The sequence below is a fragment of the Eleginops maclovinus genome, chromosome 17, assembly GCF_036324505.1.
Source record: "Eleginops maclovinus isolate JMC-PN-2008 ecotype Puerto Natales chromosome 17, JC_Emac_rtc_rv5, whole genome shotgun sequence".
Classification (NCBI taxonomy): domain Eukaryota; kingdom Metazoa; phylum Chordata; class Actinopteri; order Perciformes; family Eleginopidae; genus Eleginops; species Eleginops maclovinus.
Window position 1 is genome coordinate 13703221 of NC_086365.1, and position 23868 is coordinate 13727088.

The 23868-nt window shown below is 43.1% G+C and overlaps 1 protein-coding gene and 1 long non-coding RNA gene across 2 annotated transcripts; one reads left to right on the forward strand and one right to left on the reverse strand.

Annotated features, from left to right (window-relative positions):
* lrrc17 (leucine rich repeat containing 17) lies at window positions 1–23603 on the reverse strand. The gene is made up of 5 exons (XM_063905784.1): window positions 23399–23603; window positions 13956–14316; window positions 12151–12649; window positions 4496–4651; window positions 1–829 (listed from the first exon to the last, which is right to left on the reverse strand). The coding sequence occupies exons 2-5, from the start codon at window positions 14226–14228 to the stop codon at window positions 399–401; spliced, it is 1359 nt and encodes a 452-aa protein (XP_063761854.1). The 5' UTR covers window positions 14229–14316; window positions 23399–23603; the 3' UTR covers window positions 1–398.
* On the forward strand, window positions 22224–22920 carry LOC134879044 (uncharacterized). Its single transcript, XR_010167771.1, has 3 exons — window positions 22224–22399; window positions 22543–22690; window positions 22795–22920. It is a non-coding gene; the product is annotated as an uncharacterized LOC134879044 (long non-coding RNA).
* Window positions 23604–23868: the final 265 nt, after the last annotated feature.

Here is a 23868-nt window from a genome sequence, read left to right on the forward strand (position 1 = left end):
TCTTTTCAGAAAAAATAAACCCAATTTTTATTTCCAGAAACAGGTAGACAATGGCGTACATTAATTAATACAAAACAGGTTTTCTTTTAACCAGAAAGGGAAAAGTATATCCTAAACTCACAATGAAAATGAGTGCAACAGAATAAAAAGGAAGGCCCCTACAGTTCATTGTGTTCAAAGAGATGTCTTGTTTTGGGGGGTTTAGATCTGATACAGACTGGGTTTTGCAAAAACATAATAGATAATGGATGTTATCCCAAAATTGTACTTTAACACATTAGGTTTAAACATCAAATCACAGAGTCTACCTTTAATTATTAATTATGTAGCCTCTCCAAAGACCTGCACTTTAATCAAACACCCCTTTGACCTCCACCAGACCGCGATCCACCCCCAGTCTAACTCAACCTGATGATCTCAAACCCATTGGGCTTCTCCTTCAGGGGCCGAGGCAGATGTTCCTCCTGCCCCTCAACCGTCTCCCCCACTGCCTCATTGTTTGTCCCCCCTTGTCCTCCCTGTCCTGTATCCCCCCCTCCAGTTTGTCTATCCTTGGGACATTCGCTGTTGTAAGTCTTGACGTAATCCTCGACGCGCCAGCCCCTGAACTCTTGCGGCTCGGAGCAGATCAGACCAGAGTAGAAGACGTTGGGGTGGTGCTTGAGCCAGTAGTTCAGGTAGTGGATGTTGTAGTCGCAGATCCAGGGGTTGTTGTCCAGCGACAGCTTCCGTAGGAAGTAGAGGTCCTCCAGGACACCGTACTGGAAGTAGTGGAGGCTATTATTGGACAGGTCCAGCTCGCGGAGGTGCAGCAGGCCTGCAAATGCAGCTGTGAGGGGAGGAAAATTTCAACAAAATGAGTTGACGTTACAAACGGCTCCCTGAATACTTAAAAGTTCATCCTGTCGTCCCAATTCCTTCAAGAGTTGTTTGAGTTAATGATCCTGCAGATTGGAGTAACATGACTATTCCCTTGAAATATTTCCCCTGGTCACCTTGCAAATGGAAGCCCAATTTTCACTCACATTTCAAATGCTCCTCTAATTTTGTCATCCTGCTTTTTTGCGCTTGGCAGGAAGCATGCAGTTTGCTTATCAGGGCTTGTTAGTTTAAACTGTTGTACACTGTGTCTGGAAAGCCTGATCGAAAATAAGACTTGATTGTAATTGCATTTAAGGGAAAACACATTGTTAGTTTTAGTTTTTTGCAAGTTGTTTCGAATCAAAGATCAACCCCATTGACCCCATTTTTGACCTCCGTCAAACGGAAAGTCAACAGTGACTTGTTAGGTAGTGGATGTACTTGTTTTAAAGAGGCTTTATTATGCTTTTGGGGTTTTCCCTTTCCTGTGGTGTGTTATATAGCTTTCTGTGCATGTAAACGGTCTGCCAAGGCTAAAATCCCAACACCCTTGTATCTGGATTGTCTCTTTTTCTTACACATCTATATTGGTGAATCTATTGAACTCGAGTTAATAAGGTGACCCCTGTCTACTAAAAGGATCCAGACATTACTATGCGTGTGTGTAATGGGACAGTGGAGACGCTTTCACGCTGTCGACTCGCCTTAGGCTTAGCTTTGATCCAACCGAGCGGAAGAGAGGAGGGGAGGAAAAGGGAGGTTGGAGGAAGAGGAGGAGTGTGTGGAGCAGATAACTGTTGAAAAATATAGTGATGATAAACACATCACTGAGACAGAGACATGAAAGAAAAAGGAAAATGGTCACGGGGAGTTTATTCAATCCATTCCCCATCATGGTAACAGATAAGTTCCTGTTACTGGAGCTTCATCATTCAACCATAAAGATGGCAGATAGAGAGACCTTAAATGGAGGAAGGAAGAGCATCAGGGAGGTTCCTCTTATCTTTGAACTCGTGAGACTGTCCTGACTTTAAATGTGTTCTTAGCCTACAGGAAACGCAGATACTCATGGTATGGTCTCCCACGCTGGTATACCCCCAGTACACCGCTAATTACCGCTGATGTAATCCGTTACGCCCCTACATGATTGCTAAACCAACTAGATCTGTTCTTTTGTTTCAATGCATCCTTATCTCACCAACCTTGAGAGTCTCTAACATAACTCATCTCCAAGGATTTGAATCACCGCTGATCCATGCACCACACAACCCATTGAGCCTAAAGCTCTAAAGCCTGTCATCAATTTTTCCAGCTTTGTAAAACACATGCATTCTTAAAGCTGACAAATGAGCAGGCAGTATGGAACAAAAACACATCCAACTTCAGCTGAGGTGATAAATTATGGATTAACCTTCTCCCCCCCAGGCTTGCCCTGCTCCAGGCTGATGTTGGAAACAAGTCTCCATAACATATAAACACAATTCTCAAAGTCTGTGGTCACCATAACAACATACATCATGGTTTGCACAAACCCCACTTTTACATTTATGTCTGCTGAGTCATTGTTGCTCCAATTAGTACAGTTACACCAAAGAGATGCAGGTGTGAATAATCTTCTACCTTATTGCAGAGTTTGGTACGGTGGCTGACCCGTGCAAAAGCACTACAACGACCCTAAACAACGCTGCACTTTCAAAAACGATGCAAAATAATCTTCACCGACTTGGCGAAACATGGGCAGCATTTACGGAAGAAGCTGCTAATACAAAATGCTGCTAATAGCTCAAAATAGAACGGAAACGGGGGAACTAAAAGTGATACCACAGCTGGGAACGGAGCGCTTGTTGACGTTCTGGGTTTCTAACAACAGGCCAGGTGTCACGGGCACTGAAAACCTACCTGACACGTAGGATTTATCCTTCTTATATTATTACAGGTCAGCTGTAAGCTAGTTAGCTTACCTTGCTAACCTAGTCATTTTAAACATACTGATAAAGCACTTACAATTATGAAACAGATCAACGGTGACATTCGGCCAACTCTAGAATCCCACAAGGTCAACAAACAATGCGTTCCCAGCTGTGTGCATCACTTTTTAGTGTCCCCGTTTCCGTTGTGTTTGAGGCTTCTTTTGAAATTGCATTTAGGAAACGATGTGCATTTTCCCTTAGTGCGCTTTAGCAACTGTCGGCCACCGTAGATTTGGAGATCCAGATTGACCATTCCTTAAATTTCAAGAGAGGAAAATACATTTAATTGAGCTTCAAATGTTCTGTCTTCTCTTGTGACTGTCTAAATGATTGTTTTGTCTTTTCCCGGATTGGTATTGCAAGGATCCACCGCAGCAATCTGGCACAACGTTCGGCCAAAACCAACAATGATCTGACAAATGTAAATAAATGTGCATCTATTACAAACACCCCCGTGTGCCAGACGATGACACAAGAAAAAGGAAGCATGAGTGAAAGATGAACAACCTCTTGAAAATGATTCTAAGCACATTTTTATTTCACTCGCATAGCGAAAGGAGCAACCACGATTGAGGCCTCATGTCATCACAAGCTCTCAGCATTACACAGAGTTTCTCATTCACTTTCCAAATAGTCTTGGACACACGGGGGTTGAGCTGCAGCAGATTGTTTACATGTGTTGCAAAACTACAAGGAATTAAGAAAGGATGTCCCTCCTAGGCAGGAAGATGTGAGCCAGACATCATTAGCCTGGGGAGAGTAATGAGTCTGCAGCTTTTAATAGAGCTAGTGCCGAGGCAGGATTACTAATCAAACCAGATATGCTCCCTCTCAAACAATTCTGCTCCTCTAATGAAATTGTGGAAAACCTTGCCTTGATCTCCATACAGTCTGGAGAATTGTATCTATGGCTATCTATTTCTAATCTTCTTCTTGGATTAACCCAGCTGTTCCCAGTCTGTTTGTCACTCTCCATAACCAGTAGCATTTGAACTAAAAGGGCACTCCTCCCGAATTGGATCAGCTCGGAGGTTTAATGGATTTGTTTTTGTTCTTTCATGAAAAATGAGCTGGTAGTTGTTCATAATCCCGCTGAAAAACAAACAGAAACCTAATCAACAGAACCGAAAACATTATGTTCTTGGCAGAGGGGAAAGGATGTGAGCATTTAAACCAAAAAGTGAGTTGTATGGGGAAAAGAGGTGCAGTAGCGCAGGCCGAATGACCCACATAAAGAGCTGTTTGAACATTAAAGCATGGAGACATCACAGAAGAGACACTAAATACAAATAGGAAAATGAAAAGAGCGTAATACGTCCTCTTTAAGTAGGCTTCATCCTATATGTGGCGTACTATAAGTATGTTTCATTGTTTTACTTGAAATAAGTCAACGGTTCAAACAGGAAATGTTTGTTCCTCCAATCCTAAGCCTGTTTTTATATCACATGGCTTCCTCCTTAGCACCTGTCATTATAACTACAGCCACTATAGGTTGCTACTTATCAATAAAGATAAACTTTGAGGTAGGATGGTCTGGATTTAGATGAGCTCCTGCCATCCAATCTGACCCAACTATCTACTATATAAGACCAGGGCATAATGCATTTATTGGCCCGGCTGTGTGTGCTCAGGTGTGTGTGTGTGTGTGAGGTTGGTTGTGTTACCTGTATCTATACGTTGCAGGCTGTTGCTGCTAAGGTTGAGCAGCTTGAGGTCTTTGGACAGCAGGAACTGTTTGGGCCTGAGATGCTTGATGGTGTTTCTGGACAGATCCATCTTCACCAGGTCGGACGGCAGGTCGGACGGGATTCTATTCAAATCTGCAAAGAGAAGAAAAACCCCAAAAGGACAGACATAGATTAGTTCTCGTGGACTGTAGACTAAACTTTAACGCCGTGTTTTTGCAGAGATTCGGAATTCCTGCTGCTTTACAGGATCGAGGCAGATGTGTACCACTAACTCCGGAACTTTCACAAAAGCAGAAAATCCTATTATTTTGCATCAATCATTTTCAAGATGTTGTGTGGGTTGTGTGCAACATTTAACTTGTTCAATCTGGAGTCGAGTGTGACAGCATGTATTACAGTCTCTCCTGTGCCAGGGGGGGAAGTGTGTGTTTCCAATATCTTCCAGTGTTTTCAGCCTCACACACATTTCCCAACATCTCATCCTAATGTATGTAACAGCCATTTGTACATGTTCCTATGTCGATAACAGATCCTCTCGGGAGTTTTAAATCAAAGTGCCAGACTGGAATGCATTTCCCAAAAGCTATTCAATCATCCCGTTGAGATGGATAGAATAAAGACTTATGGCTGTCAACACATTTGTCTCAAATCTAGAAACAACTATGCTTGGATCTACATTATTTGGGGACAAGTCGATCCAGATTAATGCCACGACCCATCATCACACAGTCCTACTCACGGTAGTTGCGAGAAAAACCTTTTAAAGTAAAAAACGACAAAAGAAAAACAGCAATCTTTATTGATTTTGAATTGCCTCCCACAGTCTGTTGTCTGAATCGGAGGTCACAGCTGCCCTTCCAATCATGGCACACTTCTGTTTAAAACTGAGGATGAAAAGAAACATAGGTGATTGTTTTTAAAGCGTTTTGAAGGGGCTGCAGATGAGAGGGAACGCGCGTGGGTTAAGGCATGCAACTCAGATTTAAACAATAGGTGTTTATTTTGATAGAAAATGACTGATTCGTCTTCTGAATTAAGAGAAAAAGGCCGATGTTTGCGACCAAAGTGCTAGAATGTGTTTCCTGCATGTGTTTCTTTACACAGACTGTATCACTTGATCATAACAATGCTCGTGGCACTTTCATAGAGCAGATGTCACAGTCTTTACCCGCTTTACAGCTGCAGATGTAGTTAGTTGCAAAGGAGGAGGCATGGTGCCATTGATCAACACTGACTGGAAGTTAATAATTACACTCAGAGGACACACGTATACAGCCTGAACAAAGATGTAGCCGGCCTGAGGAAATGTACTTATTATTGTAGTGATGTAAAGCAGTGTCTTGCCTACAAAGCCCTTAATGGTCAGGCACCAGGCAGAGCTCATAGTACCCTCTGAGGGGTATTGCGTTCCCAGAATGCAGCAGGGTTATTAGTGGGTTCCTAGAGTCTCTAAAAGTACAATGAGAGCCAGAAGCTCATCTTCTCTGGCACAAGCTTCCTGGAGGAGGCTGACACCCTCTCCACTTTTAAGAGTGAGCTAAAGACTTTCCTTTCTGATAAAGCTTATAGTTAGGGCTGGCTCCGGCTCACCTTGAACCAGCCCCTGGTTATTCAGCTATGGCTTAGACTGTCAGGGTGACTCCCACCTTTCACCGTTGGTTCAGGTTAAGGTTATTTATGTTTTACCAGTAGCTAGATTTGTTTTGCAGTTCAAGGACGCTATTCATTGTGAGACACATTTTAAAAGCTGCAGAGAGAACAGGCAAATCTTTAAAAGGTACCCCATGCTCTATCACATTTAAAAAACAATAGAACAAACATGAACACTAGCCATACTTGTTCATCTGAGCGATGGCGGCTGGATCAAAGCTGTTTATATACCTCCAGCCAGAAGGAGCTGCAGTGTGTGCAGAGGGTGGAACTCATCATTTAACACAGATCTAGATAAGTGTTGTAACTGTCTGCTGTAGGTTCAGCTGTGACTGCCCTATCAGTCTGCTAGACCACTTAACAATCTGACTGAGAGAGTTTCTACTCACCAGAGAAACGACACAATGGACTCAGTGAAGGAAGGATAAAACAACACCATCACGGGGAAACAGGACAGTTTCCTCAATCAAAACAAACACTGGTTTCCATTTTTGCACACGGCTGCTTTCTCGCTATCTGTATTCGCTCATGTCTTTAAAATGCATTTACTAACGCCATCATACCCCGGGTTTGTGCGTCTCTCTAATTGCAGGTTCCCCGTTTTAAAGGTTACGTCTGGATCACAAGTTTATTTTTTCGGGGGCGCTTGAGAGATTGTGGACGTCCACTTGGATCCGTCTTCTTTTACACTTCGTATACAGTATAGCATTTGGACCTTCTTTGTTGTAAGACTGTCTGCCTGTCTTTGGAGAGGGATCCCTCCTCTGTGGATCTCCAAGAGGTTTTCTAACATTTTCCCCAGTTATTTGTGGGCTTATGGCGGATCAGTGTGCAGCAGGTAGAGACATTGGGACTTTGGAAACGCTTCTTTTCACTATGGGAAGTCTAAAGGGATTCCCACCCTTCCCATGGGTACATGCCGGTCTACATGTGTCCACAGCTTTTGTCCAAGATTAGAAAAAAAAGTCGGAAAAAATGCTGGCCCTCTTTCATAACACTCAAATTCCCAGGCTCGCTTGTGAGAAATCAGACAGATCCTCTCTGTCCAAGAGAAACACATATGGGGTCTTCTGTGTTGATTCATGGTAATCTCCTCAGTGTGTTTTCGCTGATGAGACAAGTAGTAGTGACAATAAACTGGTCTTTGACTAATGTTTGTTAAATCTAAGCCACACATGGGATAAGAGCTAAATCTGTGTTGAATATCTTGTGCTTTTTCTTTTGACTCATTGCTTCCTTTAGCTTAAACATGTGTTCAGGACGTTTTTTAGGGGTCTTTCGGGTATCTTGTGATTTTTAATGGAGCAAATCCTTAGGATAAAGTGTTAGGCTCTTTCCTCCTTTAACATCAGGGCCCACTCAGCTCAGACAGGCTGAATGATACAACACACACAGAGAGAAGAGAGAGAACATGTCAGGAAAAGAGATTCATTCAGGTCATTCATTCAGAGCTGGCTTTTTATTTCACTGAACCTGGCAGAATCATTACTTCAGAGCACATGTGAACATCTGTCCTCAAATATTCTGTCCAACAAAAAAATTGCTTTTCTACTACCTGAGAAAATCTGTGTGTTTCGTCAAACAACACCTCAGCTTTGAATGTAGTTTGGACTATAAGGAGTCCCAACCATAGGCCAGAACCCAAATGTAGGCTGTGCATTAGTACAACATAAGGTATACGTGTGCAGTAAATGTAAAGCAAAACATGATTCTGGACGTGCAGTTCATCTATTTATGCTTTTTTGAAAGGGTAAGCACTGCTTTTGAATAACATGCTCCCAAAGTGTGTAAAGAAGTATATTTTTCCACCATATTTTCCATTGAAATGAAAGAAAAGGTGTGAGACACTCAGCTGAATATGATATATTTCCTGTGTGCATCAGCACTGTTCTGCAGGAGCAGGTGGTGCAATATGTTTCATACTGATCTGACAGTGGAAAGGGAAGCAGTTCATTTTTTTTTACAGTGCTTCACAGTGCGGTGAAACTGTGTTGAAGACACAGCCCAAGGTTTAGAGGGGAATATATTCTGTGTTTTCTTAACAGTTTAAGCCACCAGATGTGCTGCAAGGTAGCTTTGAGTAAGTGATATTAACATGTTACTCTTCTTACTTGAAAACGAGTCACTTGCATATGCATACATCACATGACCCGGGACTTCAGGTATAACGGTAACAGAGGAAATATATATAGCATTTTCAGTTTGCCATTTTAAGTACACTACAAACTCAGGCTGAAGTGAAAATATACCCAAAAAAGAGGCGCAATAACCTGTAAGTATCCGCTATGACAGGCCTTACTACCTCAAAGTAGAACGTACGAACAGTAAAGTGTGCAAAAGTGAGATTTTATATTTTCAGTTTAGCAAATATTACACAAACTAAAACCCTGACAATGAGCCTAACTGAATATACACACAAGTGTTTTTAAACCCCACTAATATTCCTAGTTTGTTTCAGGTCAACTTGCCAGGGACCTCTTTGAACCCCAGACGTTCATCAGTTTAAAACAGACGTACAGATCCAGGGTTTCGACCTGGCAGTGTCTGCAGCTGAATCCTGCGGTGAGTAGATGTTTGACACTGTCCTCTTTCTCATTTCACGCTCTCTGCCTTTGCCTCCCGCTGAAAATGGTGGAAGATTATTATTTTTTCTGCTGACTAACGGCCCGGTCTCTGTGATCCAGAAGGGGCCAGGGACATAATATCAAGGGTGTTGGTTTGTGTGACTGGGAAGCAGCCAACTCCCCGTATACATGAGTCACTTCACTGCTGCCTACTGGAGTTTATATGGAGGGTTTATGTTACTTCGGAAACCAATGATTTCTCGACCTCCTGAGCAGAGGCAGAGAGGCTTTTTTCAGTCATTTCATAAACCAACACGCCTTTATTATGTTAGTGTTACTTTCTCACATTAAAGTGACTTGTGTTTTAGCCGAGTCCAGTTAGTGGACTATAGTTGGCTAGTCTAGTGCTATGTTGACATGACTCCCTGTGATGGCATAAGGGTATGTTAGGTAGACAATATAGAAGTGGTGCAAGTCCTAAAACCTGGAAAAGAGTAAGCGTTTTACCAATTTCAGTCAAACAATGTAACGTAAATACCCCATTCCTGAACGTCTGAAGCTTCTATGTGGGTTAAAAAAAGCAGTGTGTAAATGAGACGACCAAACGTCATCACGCCGAACATTAGCCGCCTTTAGTTTAGCGATGCGCACGGTATAACAGAGACTCAAACACAAGTAATACGAAGGCACATTTTGCCATAAATCCACGTCCCATCGTTGAGTAACACAGGCTTGAATGCTCTAACCACTTTATGCAGCTCTGAATTCCAGTGAAAATGATGTGGAGCTTGAAATCTGCTGTGGTTCCCCTCTAATGAAAGCTTTCTAACCAGAGTGAGGGAGACATGGAGACAAGGGGGAAAAGGGAGAATAGGGTATGGAGACGGAGGGATCAGAATATGTTTCCACTCAGGTTTTTCATTTGCACTTCCCATTTGTTTTAAAATCCCATCTGAAAGAAGGTCATGTTTGTACTTACTGACCTTACACTGTTTTTGTAGATTTGACCTCAGATGATATCGGTCAAATTCCTTGGTGGATTATAATCTGCAGTTTATTCATTTCATTAAAACCTGTGCAGGCTGGACAAAACTGGCCAATGTTATCAACCAATGCAGTGTCTGTTTCTTATACGCTCTGACGAAACCAGGTTGTACGATCTTAGGTATTTTTGTTGATATTGTGCCACCATAATTAAAGCTAATAAAGCTGAATTTAAGGGAAATACCACAAATTTAACACAAATTATGGACTTTTTCACCTCTAGTTTGTGTTGTACACGCTCACACGATCAGCCATGTACAAGCATGAGCTGGTGGGCAGCAGAAATGGACGTAGAAGAAGCGGAATGCAAACTAGCAATTATGGATGTGAACAATTTAGATCTGACGCGTTTTTAAAAATCACATTTGCGAATGATTTATGATTGAGGGAGTAACGCTTAATGGGAACTTGGAGGCAGAATTGTCACGCCCCACATAGTCCGAGAGAGGTGGGTGGTCTGAATAAATATTGAATAATGAAAGTGAAGAGAAGGCAATTTAACATCCATTTAGATGTTATTATAAGGGATCTTTATAGGCTATGTCGTGCCACAGCTTGGCAAACTCTGCTGGCATTTCTTCGGAAACCAATAATAAGTGGAGGAGAAAACTGAACGTGGAGGTCAGGGATCTACCTGTGATTAGAGTCTCACTCGCCTAATGAAGTGAGCAAATGACAACATTGGTGCTGGACGGCAGCGCAGTGAAAACAGCAAAATGGCAAAAACTCGAAACCTCGACCGGCGTCAGCTTACAATATATGTGCTAATAAAAAAAAAACACATATCTGATGTCATGTGCAACAGCAGCAGTGTGTGGAGGGAAATTCACACATCACATATCGCTTTCATGGCGAGGCACGGTTTAGGAGGCAGGATGTGGAGAGTTATTATCGAGCGAAAGAAACCAAGGGAAAGAGATGGATGAGTTCATTGGCCTGTGTGAAAAACAGAGAAACCCTATAGTGGTTCAGATAAAGAATCGATTCAAAAGCATTACTGGGGAGAAAAAACAAATGAGGAAGATATGTAAAAAGCTTCCTCGAGCTTTTGCAAAACACAGATGCTGCATTGTGTGGTTTGTTGGCTTCTTCAATGAAAGGCATAAGCTCTCCATTTATACATGCCTTCAACTGCTCATTTAATCTGGGTAGCCCACTTACTCTTAAGACGCGGACAGAGGCAATCATTCAGCTCGGTGTTGACAGCGGATGCTATTTGGGTGTCAGAGAAAGAGGAAGAGATGAAACAAATGAAAGGGAGAAGATGAGAGAGCGAGCGAGAATTCAAGACCCCCGCAGTAAAGTCACAAAGAAATGATCCGTCTGCAAAAAATCTGAAAATGTAAATCATGCTTCCAGCCTGTCTTTGAAAACCAACACTGACACAACGTTTTTATGGAGCTCTGGGGGAGTTACAGCTTTTATGCAAGAAGTCACATAGGGGCATTTTTACACAACGGGAACCAGATGTGAAAACTGGAAGAGCTGCTCCCACTGTCCCCTGACTGATCTGCCAATTTCCATCTTTTCTGCAGCTTGATTAACTGACAAAACTAACAAGTTAAGCTTCTGGTGGTAATAACTACGGTGGTCAACAGGGAGTGATCGCACTGTTAAAAAAAAAGCCAATAAAACGTACATTTTAGGTGAGTTTCCAGTGACAGTGATTGTTGGCCACCTTTAGAATCATTGTGTTGCTTTATTTGCAGCACTTTTAGTCAAGCTGGTGAAGATGTTCGTGTGTTTTGGTACATCTGTGCTGTTGGCCACCATAAGTGAGGGGTACTGAAACCCATTCTCTAAATGAACTCAAAATGCAGCATAGCAGGTAGCCTAGTGTCCAACAAGTTCTGTCAGCTGTTAGTTCAAACGGACAGGCTGGGACAGAGAGACCTCCCCTCTCAATGGAGTCCAGACGCACCACGTGGCAAAACAAACACATCTCGCTCTAACATCTGACAGAATCGAATCCCAATCCCAATTTCACTAGACAAGCAAGCACCACTCTCCACTACAGAGCAAGTCTAACACATGTACCTTTTATTCAAGGTGCTCCTCTGCCAGGGAAAGTGTGTTTGTTATTAAAATGTGCGCCAGGAAATCTGTCACACATGGTATCCATCGAAGAAGACAAGCTTCAGCTAACCACAGAGTGACACTGCTCGATTTCACGTGGGTTTGGCTGAAAATGAAAATGTTCTAATGCTTGGGAACATAGAGTGGGTCTTTGTGTGAGTTTATGCCTGAAGTTGATAGAAGTTGAACTGAACGTTTGTATTTAAACTTAATATTATTGCTTTCAACTTACCTCAGACCTCAGTTGTGTGAAATCTGGTGACATCTAATTAAGGTCAACGTTTCAGACAGTCTCACCTTTGTTGCTGCAGTCCAGTCGAGGATTGGGGAACATGTAGGTGTGGCACATGGGCGTGGCCTCTGTCTTCTCTCTGGTTGGCTGAGGCCTCCGCGACCCCCCCTGTCCGCCCCCCTGGTTCCTGTCCACCTGGCTGTCGCCGGCGCACAGCGAGTCCACCTTCACCTCCTTCAGCTTCTGGCCCGTCAGCGACAGGGGCTCAACGCACTTGCCGTAGTTGCCCAGGTTGCGGTTGCTAGGCACCTGAAGGTTCCTGACCAGGCTGTCCAATTGGCAGTTGCAGTTCCAGGGGTTGTCATAGAGACGGAGGTAGGTGAGGCGGCGCAGGGGGAGCAGGACCTCCTCGGTGGCGGTTTTCAGCCGGTTGTGCTGGAGGAGCAGGGTGGTGAGCTGGGAGAGGCCGGTGAACGCTCCGTCCTCCACCATGGAGATGTGGTTCTGCTGGAGGTCCAGGCTCTTCAGCTGGGTGAACTGGGAGAACATGTTGTCCCTCAAAACCTAAGGGGAGACGAGAATGACTGTAAATGACATCAAGGGTAATCAACCATGATGATATAAACTCAGAATAGCAATAATCCTGCAAGCACATTAGCTTCAAATTAGCCAAAACATGGACTAGCGCTAGTGCATTAGCTTCTAATAAACCACAACTTTGACAAATTAGATTTTATCTGCCAAGTAGTAGTCAAAATAGATTGGTTTTCAGTCAGTATATATGATATTTGGCACCTTTGCTGCTCAATCTTCATTGGTAGCTTTGTCTGCGCTGGTCAGCTGTCTGCTTATCCTTAAAAGCGAATCATGAGACCGGTGAGACTCAACCAAAGGGGTGAAAACCTTTCCCCAGTTTCCTGAAAATGTCTCAAAATACTGAACTGCACGCTGAAATTAAGCAATTTGCGGTGGACATAAAAATGAGTCTGGCATTACATTTAGTCGTGTGACACAATATGATGGAAGATTGCTATCATGGCTTTGTTTGATACTGGATTTTGATTGGTCGAATTTTAGTGCACACCAGAAAAAAGAATGACACAGGTTCAGTTCTGTACTTACATTCTCTTTCAACAAACTCAAAAGATCCCTGAGAATCTTTACTTTGGTTGTGAGGGGCTGCAGTGTATACATACACAACGTGAAACTCAAGCAGGCCAAGACAAATCCAGGAAAGCAGAGTCGGCTTTAACAATCAGATTGTTATTTGACGTAATGTTTTATAATTCTTGGTAAAATCCAACAAAAATGTTATTAAGATCAAATAAAATCCATCCTTGTTTCATTCGTTCCTCCACTACTCTTTCATTGAACAACTCGGCTCTTTGAACTCGAACATAAACCCTAATTATTCTCGTAATTGAGGGATTTTTGTAAGTGATTTGTCTCTGCTTATTTCCTCACAGGCAATGAAGCTTGTTTTGTTCCTCTCAACACCTGTGACACACATCCTGTGTGCTCACTTAGACTGTGCACAAGTGTATACACCCACCCACCCCCACACACACACACACACACACACACACACACACACACACACACACACACACACACACACACATACACAGCAGAAAAATGTGTCTTTGATCTCGGCTCCAAAGAAATGGTGTGCAGATGCTCACATAGCAACCAGCTAGGGTTCGAGTGAGAGGTGGATTTAGGAATTGGTTATATCAAATTGTACTAGACTTTCTCAAGGCCTACTAATTATTGTAAGTTGTGTCTTATGAGACCACCTGCTGCACTCAATTCACATATGTGTTGCCTCTTTAAATGTGCACGAGGAAGAAGAAACCGCACTAGCACATACCTGAATCTTATTTCTTGCCAGCAGCAGGTGGTGAATATCTTTGGGCCAGTCTTGCATCACGGCCGTCAGCTGCCTGTCCTGGCAGTCCAGGTATTTCTCTCCGGCCTCCATGTATTCCTTGCACTCCTGAGTTTGACGTCTCATCACTCCGGCCCTGTCTCTGCCCCGTACACGGCCCCTAGCGCCCCTCTCCACAGCCCCCGAGCGAGGGCCTCTCCGGGGCTCAGCTGACCGAAGGAGCAGCAAGAGGAGGAGGGTGGTGAGGAGACGCATGATGGGAGAGGAGACGAGGTAATCAGGTCAACCTCGATAGACTGTTGTCGGTAGATTGGTGTGACGGGACAGGGGAGGCCCGTCACAGCTGTGTGTAGAGAGAAAAACAGGGGGGTGTGAGTTTTCAAAGGTCTTCCAATGCAACTAAAGCAAACATACAAATTGTTTATTCTTCAAGTTATTTTTAAATTCGTCCTGTAGTCTAAATCTAGCGAAGTGACGTTTGGTCATTCTTGTCACCCAATTACTTCTGATGGCAGGCAATGCTAGACTGACAGACAACACATCAGCAATGGGAGGTGTCTTGGTTGAATGACAGATATAATTCAGATGTGATTTTCCAAATAAAGTGAAGGTAATGCAGTGGTAAGTCAGTAACACAAACTCTTTAACCATGTTTGATATGGTATAGTTGCAGCCTCCATACTTCCTCTTTTGAACAAACCTTGCCTTGAAACTACGGATAAAAGTGCACCAAAATGTGACACCTTATTTCACCTTTTACAATTCATATTTACCATTTTACGTTTGATAAATGGTCAACATACGTGTAATAACAACCTTGGGACCGAAAGTCTAATAGAAACTTAAAGGGCAATCGAATCAGCTGATTGATTAATTGGTGAAAAATAAAAAGCAGTGCTGGAGTGTGATATAATCTGAGGGAGAGATTTTAAAAGTTCATAGTTAAATAGAGGGTTAGGGGTATAATAGTATTTACAAACACAATGAAACGTACAGGGATTTCTCATGGTGGCATGTTGAGACATGCTGACGTGTAAAATGGTAACACCGCACATGTTGAAAGCATTAGTGGAGAGGTGGAGCGAGAGGAAACAGGAAAGGGGGTTTAAAGGAAAAGAAAAAAGCGACATTTGTTACGTGTTAACATGTTATGGGCTAGAGTGTGGTCGTAGTAAAGTCGCAGTTTTCTTTTATGGATATCCAATGAACTTCTCCTTCAATCAGCTAATCAGACCCCAAGGTTTCGCTTTCCATCTCTTCCTGCAAGATGTGTTTTTGCCGTCTATTTCTCAATGCTCTTCCTTGAACCCCTGCTGTCCTATCATCTGTACTGCCGGATCGTGGAAAATATGTTAGCTTCAAGACTTGTGTTATTGATATTTGTGGATAAGTGGTTCAAAAAACTTGAGTCATGGGTCCCTTGTGTGATCAGAGGCAAAGTCCAGGTCCACAGGTTTGCCAGACACACACACACACACACACACACACACACACACACACACACACAGACACACACAGACACACACACACACACACACACACTGATGTGCATGCTGACTCAGTCCAACTGTACCAAACCGCAGCCTCCTCACAGTCTTCCAGACTCTCACACAGTGGAACAAGCCCGTCAATGCAGATGGTCTGGTTCCATTGTGAATTACAGACTGGGCATGTCAGCTAGCTACAGACAGAAGCAGCTGAGAATGTACGGGGGGGGGGGGGGCCTTTCCAGTCCATTGACAGTCTACAGTCCAACTTTCAATCGTCTCAAATGAAGCGAACATGAACCTTTGATTCCCTTCACTGCAGCTGTTAACGCAATAATACACTTCTAGTGAGCTGCTACCCCAAACCCCACTGGAACCAGACTGAATTTGTTCTTCTCAGCCGACAGCTATATATGTAAATGTACATGGGTACTATACATCAACGCCAAGCACATGTTCCTGCATGATTGTGCTGCTGATGAGAGGTGAGACTTGTGCCAGTCCAAACTCTACACCAGACCGAGTGGGAAGCATGGACATGGGTCTTGAGTGGATCCAGACACATCCTCTGAGTAAATGCCTTCACGTTAGTTCATTTGGTTTGGTGCAAGTTGTTTATACACAGTACTGTGATGTGACTGTACCAGTTGGCTTGTGCAGGTTGGTGGGAAAAGTCAGTCAGACGATTAAAAGCCCCCTGGGTTATAAAGGAATATTCTAGACGTTTCCCCTGTATCCCGCAGATATCTGGACCAAGAGTTTATTTTCCATGTTCATTGTTTTTCAGTGTGATTGGTAAGTTGGAGTTCAGAGACAGCTGTTAGGATTTGATTGTTAAACAAAAAGCCAGTCTACACAGTAATACAAAGTTAAAGAATTGGGAAAAGAGATTGCATTTTGGCTTATGCATTCGCCTGTTTTATGCATTCATTTTCCAAAGCCTGCTGGAACTTAATTGGTTAATAATACTTGGACTACAAACGGAAACAAGAACGATACCAAACTCTTGTCCCGTTGCCTATAGGTTCTGCATTGATATATAGTCATCTATACTTTGGAATATATACAAAATGAATTGGACATGCAGGACTGCCTCTTAGGACCTTGCATGTCATAGAATAAAAAGCGACCACGTCTACATGGTGCAGGGATGGACTAGTGATGTAACGATGAAATAACCACGTCTGTTGTGTGTTGTCAAGTTTCTTGTTTGGGTCATCACGCCCCAGGTCTATGGGGATATATATATATCCACAACTGTCTGAATTACACTGAATAGACTGTTGCCTTAAAATGAAAATGCCATGCTATATGGAACATATCTGTTTTCTTTTATGAGCAAATATTGTTAGACCACTTACTATGGAGTTGCAGATCACTCCTTAAAGCTAAATGTCGGCAGGTATGATCATTAGCAGCTAGCTAGCTAGTGTGTTGTATCATGGCATCGAGTGTCAGTGAATAATACCTTTCTTTTGGAAAAATTGAGTGACTAATTGTCGCCCTTTTCTTTCCCTCTCAGCTTTCTGCTCTTTCTCCTTTCGTTTTTGGTAGCCGGACTTCATCATTTACCTGACTGCACTTCTAAACTTCTACACTGCACCGCATTCAACCAAGCTGTTCATTCACGGAGGCAGAGCATACACATTTCGCGTGTCCCGCTGTCAGAATCAGACTATACCATTCAGTAAAAAGGGAGAGGGGTGAAATAATAATATCATACATAATTCGAGGATTTTTTTTACAGCAAATCACAACCATATATAATTAGCTTATTTTAACAGATCACATGATTTAGTTCATTTCAAAAACTTAAACAAGACAATGCTATTAAAATAATATTGATAGCCCTCAAGGGGCCCCTGTCAGTGCTGGGCCCTTAGAATCGTCCTAACCTCCCCCCCCCCCCCCCTGGCGGCACCCATGCTCCCACTTCCTGTTTTATTTTGGTACTCCCCTTCTGTGTCTCGTTCCAGGTCTCTTGACTCCCTGACACTGCCCTCGTCAGCCCTGATTGTTTCCACCTGTTCCCTGTTACCTCATGTTTAATGGTCCTGTCTCCCCCTGTCTTGTGCCAGTTCGTCTTGTCCTGTCTGTGGGTCAGTAAGCGTCTTGTTTTCGTTGTGCATTTTTGGAAATGAAGTATTTTTTAATACTTTAACCCTGTCTCCTTGGGTCGTGCATTTGAGTCCTACTGCATTGTGTTTAAAGCTCGTGACAACGTCTACAATCTTATCCTAAACCTAGCCAAGTAGATGTGTTGCCTAAAAAGGTTGTGCTCTGCAGGGGTTTGTCCACAGAAGTCGATCAAACTGAACATATTGAAAGGTATGTTTAAACAAGCTAAAGGCACTGTTGACTTTTATTCCAAATCGTATGTATATTTTTAGATCCATCACCTTACCTTTTAAGTCAATGAACCCCCAACAAACGTGTTGAACTAGTGCTGGCACTGGTTAGATTTTTCCACATCAAATCTGCTTACCACAAAATGTCCAGCCCTTCTTAGAAATCTAAAGCCACGGTCAGCCTGATGGTCCAAGACACATTCCAGCTGGCAACAACAACAAGTCCAATCCTATTCCTGTGGTTCACCTCAAGCCACTACCAGCTCAAAATGAGCCATTCCGGTCTAGTATTAATTCCCACCCCAGCTCCTTCTGCTAAGTCTTTGCCAACCCAAAGAAACCTGTCTCTCCGTGCCTGTAGACATTGACCAGCAAGCCCTCAGGGTTTCAGTTACTTCCCCCAGGGGCGAGTAGCTCTAAATACTATGCAGACTGTTGTTTTACCGCCACTGTCATCTGTACTGAACCAGAATAAAGTTTGGTCTGGACTTGAAACGTGGTACAAATATGTCTTTTATTTTTGGAACATGGAATACTAAGCCTGTGGGAGGAATCTGAGGCCCTTTTGAAGGAAAGGTGATCATTGATCTGTGTGAGCTGTAGGCTACATCATAAGCATGTGAGGATATATGCATTAAGTCAATGTACAAGCCTGTAGGAAGTGCTAGCATGTCTAGTTTTGTTCTTAACACTGCAGTCAAGTGCCTTCAAACAGCATCAAACAGCCTACTATCAGATATTCAACAAGTTCTCTAATAGTCTTTAGCTAACACTAGATATTTCTCAAACTGGATGTGAGTTCTTACTGTCTGAAATTTGTAGAGACTCACCAAGATCATCTCATTATTCGTAGTCGAGCCTTCAGCACTTTATGTAGTGCTGTATTTGGCTGAGAGTTTTATCAGTCTGTTCACAGTTTAGTGATGCTCAGGCCTCAGGGTCTAACTGTTAACATTATGTTGTTTGGCTCTTATAGTGGGCTCTAATTATGAGAAAATGTATGTTTTTCTTTAAAATGACAGGCTGCTTTTTCATTTTTTTCACATTCCAACCACGTTAGGTCGATTTTATAGAGAGAACACAATCAGTGCAGCAAGTAAACCCTGTCAGACAAAGCTGCAGCGTGTGCACGACAATGGCATCAGCTTTGATAGAGAGTGAATTACTTGCGTGCACCAAACACACACACTTACTGTTCTCTGTATCTGAAACAGCTGAGCAAATGGAATACTCACTATGTGGGAATTTGTGTTAAATCTATCTAATGGCTCTGCAAACCAAAACAATTTACGAGTCGGTCTTTTAGACACGTACGGGATAGCAAGTACTCAGCTTAAGTGTGTTCTCTATCAAAACAAACCACTGAATAAATGCTTAAGTCATGGTGTTACCCTGTGGGGAATTTGTTTGGAGGGAAAATTGGGAAACTTATATCCAACTAAACGTCTCCTGATTTACCAATGGCACTGCATGGTTTTTTTTTGCCAATTAAACTACTTATTTAGTTCCAGTCTTTACACAATGTTGGGTTTTCACCTCCTCTAAATGGCGTAAATTAAAGATATAAACGGTACAGAGAGAAGATGCAGTAGCTCACCATTTACATAACATAATGCAGGGTAGTGTTGCAGGAAGAAGTCGAAAAAGTGGTTTGGCAGGATGTGAGTGGTGACATTGGCCAGGGCGAGAGGAAGTCACAAACACCGCTCAGCCAAAGAGCCATGGATAAAAAAATAAGAAGGTCACTCATTGTAAGCAGACTTCTGTCACTGTCGTTTTAATCATTGAAAAATAACGTGTGTCCGCCCCTTGATCTGGATATGCTGTGAACTTCAGTGAGTTCTTCTTTGACCTTTGCTACACCTTTCCACCAAGTTAGGAGCAGTAGCTTCTCCGTAATCCTGCTGAAACACAACAATCCAACCCTCTTTGGCGGAGTGTTGATGAAGAGGAGTTAACTTCCACATGGCACACAAGTAAAAAAAACTGTATATTTAGGCAGCTGTACACAATGAAAATCGTTATACAGGAAAACTCTGTCTGTGTATGTTTTCAGAACCGTCTGTGGGATCAAATGGTTCGTTTGGTCTCTGCAGACCGATGAAAACAAAGACAGTTGGCTTCTAACATTGTCCCAACCCAGCAGGAAGAGGGGGTGAGAGAAAACACTGCCTGACATTAAGAGAAATACAGATGGAGGAAGCACACTTATTTGAAAACCACATCTTAGAATGAAATGAACCCCTGAAGGAGAGAGTGAACACAAGGGGAAGCCTTAAAGACAACATTCGTAGCTTAGGCTAAACTAGCATGGGATATAAAACATTTTTCTGTCAGCTAAAGGGAATGTGGAGTGATACCGCTGTGCTTCTGTTTAGTCAAGAACACACAAGTCAACACAGCTTTAACAACTCAAAAGACCTCCAGATTATATTTGTTTTCCAAATACAGGATTCCTTTCAGACTTTTTCCAGTTTCCGGAAACCAATTTCCAAGATATGCATTTCCTTTTGAACTGGCCCTTCTTCCTGATTTTATGTTTTTATATTAAGAGACTGGGCTTGAACTTGGCAGGTCTGCGGCATAAGACGAACTGTCATATCTACAAGACACAATTCTCTACAGGGACATTACATAATCGAGCCAAAACACATGGCTTAAAGCTGCTCCAATACAGTAAATAATTGTATACCAAAAAGCGGCCGTCATAGGGAATGAGAAAGAAACAAGACCCTGCGGTTCCCCTCAGCCTAACAGAGGCCCTTTCTTTGATGCAGGACGCCAAAGGGAAACCACTCACAACAAACGCCTATGAAAGCGGACCCCGTAAGGAACAACAAAGGCACTGTATTTCCCCGAGACTTTACGGTGCATTTAAGTTCCTTTCAGCTCATTGAATTTAGATGACTGTAAAGCAATTTTGTTATGTTTCTTAAAAAAACACATTTAAATGACAATTTGCAGCCTTATCTCAGACTGGGGGGTGAGCATGTCGTACAAATAGCTACCTGCATTGGCTGCCAGTAGAGGCTCTCCATGCCTAAGTAACATTGGACTGGCAACTTGGGATGGAAGAACGTCAGACCTCCTGAGAAAACAGTTGAGAAACACAAGGGGCCACTGTGTTAAGGAGGGAGCGCGAGAACAAGCAGGAGAGGCTTCTAAAACAAGAACGAGGCCTTTCTCCTTAGCTGTTCGTAGAAAAATGCCAACAATTCAGCTGCAGAGAGTCAGTCAGCCAGGCAGTTCGTTACAGAGACCGAGTTGGAGGGCGGGATGGAGAATGCTTAAAGGTGACGGTTTCTTCCTCTGCGAGCCAACCTCCCAGAAAGCTGTCCTGACTTTATTTTCTTTGGGCTGGGTTCCCTTTGTGTGGTGTGCATGCATGCCCACAGGTCTTTGGCTTGTTACCAGATAACAGACCCGGGCCGTGCAGCTGTAACAAAGACAAAGAGGGGAACACAAGGAAAGAATGGCAGTCTGTGAGAATGTAAAGAGAAGAGGAGGGGAAAAGTCTAACCACATGCACAGATGATGCATCGACACAGACAGACGAGCTGTGGGGAGAGCGAGCGACAGAGAAATCCCTCACACATCCATGAGAGCCTAATTGGATCCAGACGCAATCAGTTCTGCAGAGTAAAGGAGGACAGGAGAGAGGGGAAACAGTTGAGTAAATGACCCTTTTTTTTCAGAGAGGGTCAGAGGTGGTGAACTCACAAAAATGATGGAAAATAAGCCAAATCGGTGCCTTTGTGTGTGTTCCTTACTCCCTTGAGAAATCACTTTTCTCCCATTCTCTGGAGTCCAAACCACGAGAATAGCACCTACAGCCCTTGGAAGATGTCTCCATCCCATGCGCACACGTGTCTGAGTCCATGCAGCTCCCGTGTGTGTGTGTGTGTGTGTGTGTGTCTGTGTGTGTATGTGTGCTTGTGACAACCGGCCAGCTGACGTTATGCAGGCATCAGTGTGGTCTCCCCCCGTGTTTCTTGGCTTGGTCTAACCATGTTCAGAAACTGCTAACTATGAAGCACTCAGCTGCATCGTAAAAACAGGAATACTGTAGAGCCCAAATGGGTCAGGTTTATACATTTTGGGCCATTTTACTACATGTTTTTGTTCCGCTATGTCATATTTTACTATGCATTTTTTATTATTTCCAATCAAAAACCTCGAGTGCTTTGAAAACTGTTTCATCAGAACGAGGTAGTAAAAAAAGTGCTCACACACACAAACATGCACACTGTCTCCCCTAACTAACCAGCTACAATGCTTTGTGTTGGTGCCAGACACATCTGCAGCTGAAACACACACACACACACACACACACACACACACACACACACACACACACACACACACACACACACACACACACACACACTCCTTCTCCCACTCTCCAAAGTGTTCCACTTAAACCTAACTGTGGCAAGCTGAAACAGCAGAAATTGAAGTAAAAGGGACTTGTAATCAGAGTAAACTTTCAAGTCAAGCTTTTTTTTAACCTTCCCCCCTCGTTTTTTTTGGTGCAGGATTCCAGAGGGAAACCACAAAGCCTGGAATTTTACTGAAGCCTACACAATTGCATGTAAGTCCATGTGCAGATGGACATTATAGCAGCTCACACGCATATAGACCGACGCGCAAACTGTGCATGAAGCTTTGCAGCACTTCAAGTTTTTGTAGTGTGGTAAATCCATAAATCCGGTACCTCTGTTTATTTGTTAACAGGATTAAAGTTCACCATGTATTCTATGAACATGAGTCATAAGGGGGGCACGACTATCCCGAGCCTGTCACAATACAAAGAGGCTCCAAGTGGATAAATTCACCTCTCAATCTGGCAGAAATGGAGCTACTCGGGGAACTGAATGCCTGTGTAAGTGCTTTTAAGCAACGGTGCATGGGACCACCAGCCAATTACATAACAAAAGCAGCAATGGGGGATCTAAAATTAGCCATTAAATGTTTCCTTTGCTGCAGAATTTGTCTACAATCCATCAACTCCAGCATGCAGTGACCGTCCAGGAACTTGGCACAACTTCCACAACTCCAAACAATGGTAGAAAAAGCACTTAAATAGTTCTTTTAATGCTGATCTTGAACAAGGTGCAATTTAAATGTAATGAATACAGTCAATCAGTGCCGGTTTGAAGGTTTGTTGGGGAGTTTATTTATTCAAATCTTCACAGTTGTAATTTCATCCTTGGCGCAGAAGCCTTCCAAGCTGCAAATAATTTAATGAATGTCTGGCGCTGAACAAAGGTTCAAGTCGTGCTGCTTTAAATAACTTATTATGAAACACTTGGTATGGTCTCAAAATCACCACGTTGGGTATTGTCTCCATCAGGGCTTTAGTATCTAAAGAACAAAAGAATAAAGGTGGTGCTTCTCTTTTTCTTATTTTATTGTTCTCTTCTTGTACAACTTTCAAAAAAGCCTGTGAAATAAGAGGGAAAAACTAATCCTTTGGAGAGTTTTATTACAAATCTGCAACCTAATAACCCTTTCATATAAAGACTAAAAATTTGGGGATTTGCTCCTCTGAATACACTTTTGTAGACAGATCCGAGGGTGGCAGTCCTACCTGTGCAGGGAGAGAATCTGGCCCAGGCTCGTCCACTCGGACCTGCAGAACTCCGGTTGGTCCCACGTCCCCGGCTCCTAATCCTGTCATGAGCGCTGCGTCTGAGCCAAGAAAATCTGCTGCCTATAAACTTAGAGCCTCGAGTGAGGGACGAGCGACCGGCTGCTCCTCCAATATCTCTCTCTCTCTCTCTCTCTCTCTCTCTCTCTCTCTCTCTCTCTCTCTCTCTCTCTCTCTCTCTCTCTCTCTCTCTCTGGTGTGTTGAGTGATTGACTACTGCCTTATACAAGCTGCACTCGCTCTCTCTCTTTCTCTCCTTCCCTCCTTTGCTTTTCACCTACTCAGCTGGATAGAGAATGTGAGGAGAGAAAGACTTTGAGCAAAGTAAAGCTGATTCTCAAAGGAGCAACAAAGCTGTGTCTGGTGTAGCATTACACACACACACACACACACACACACACACACACACA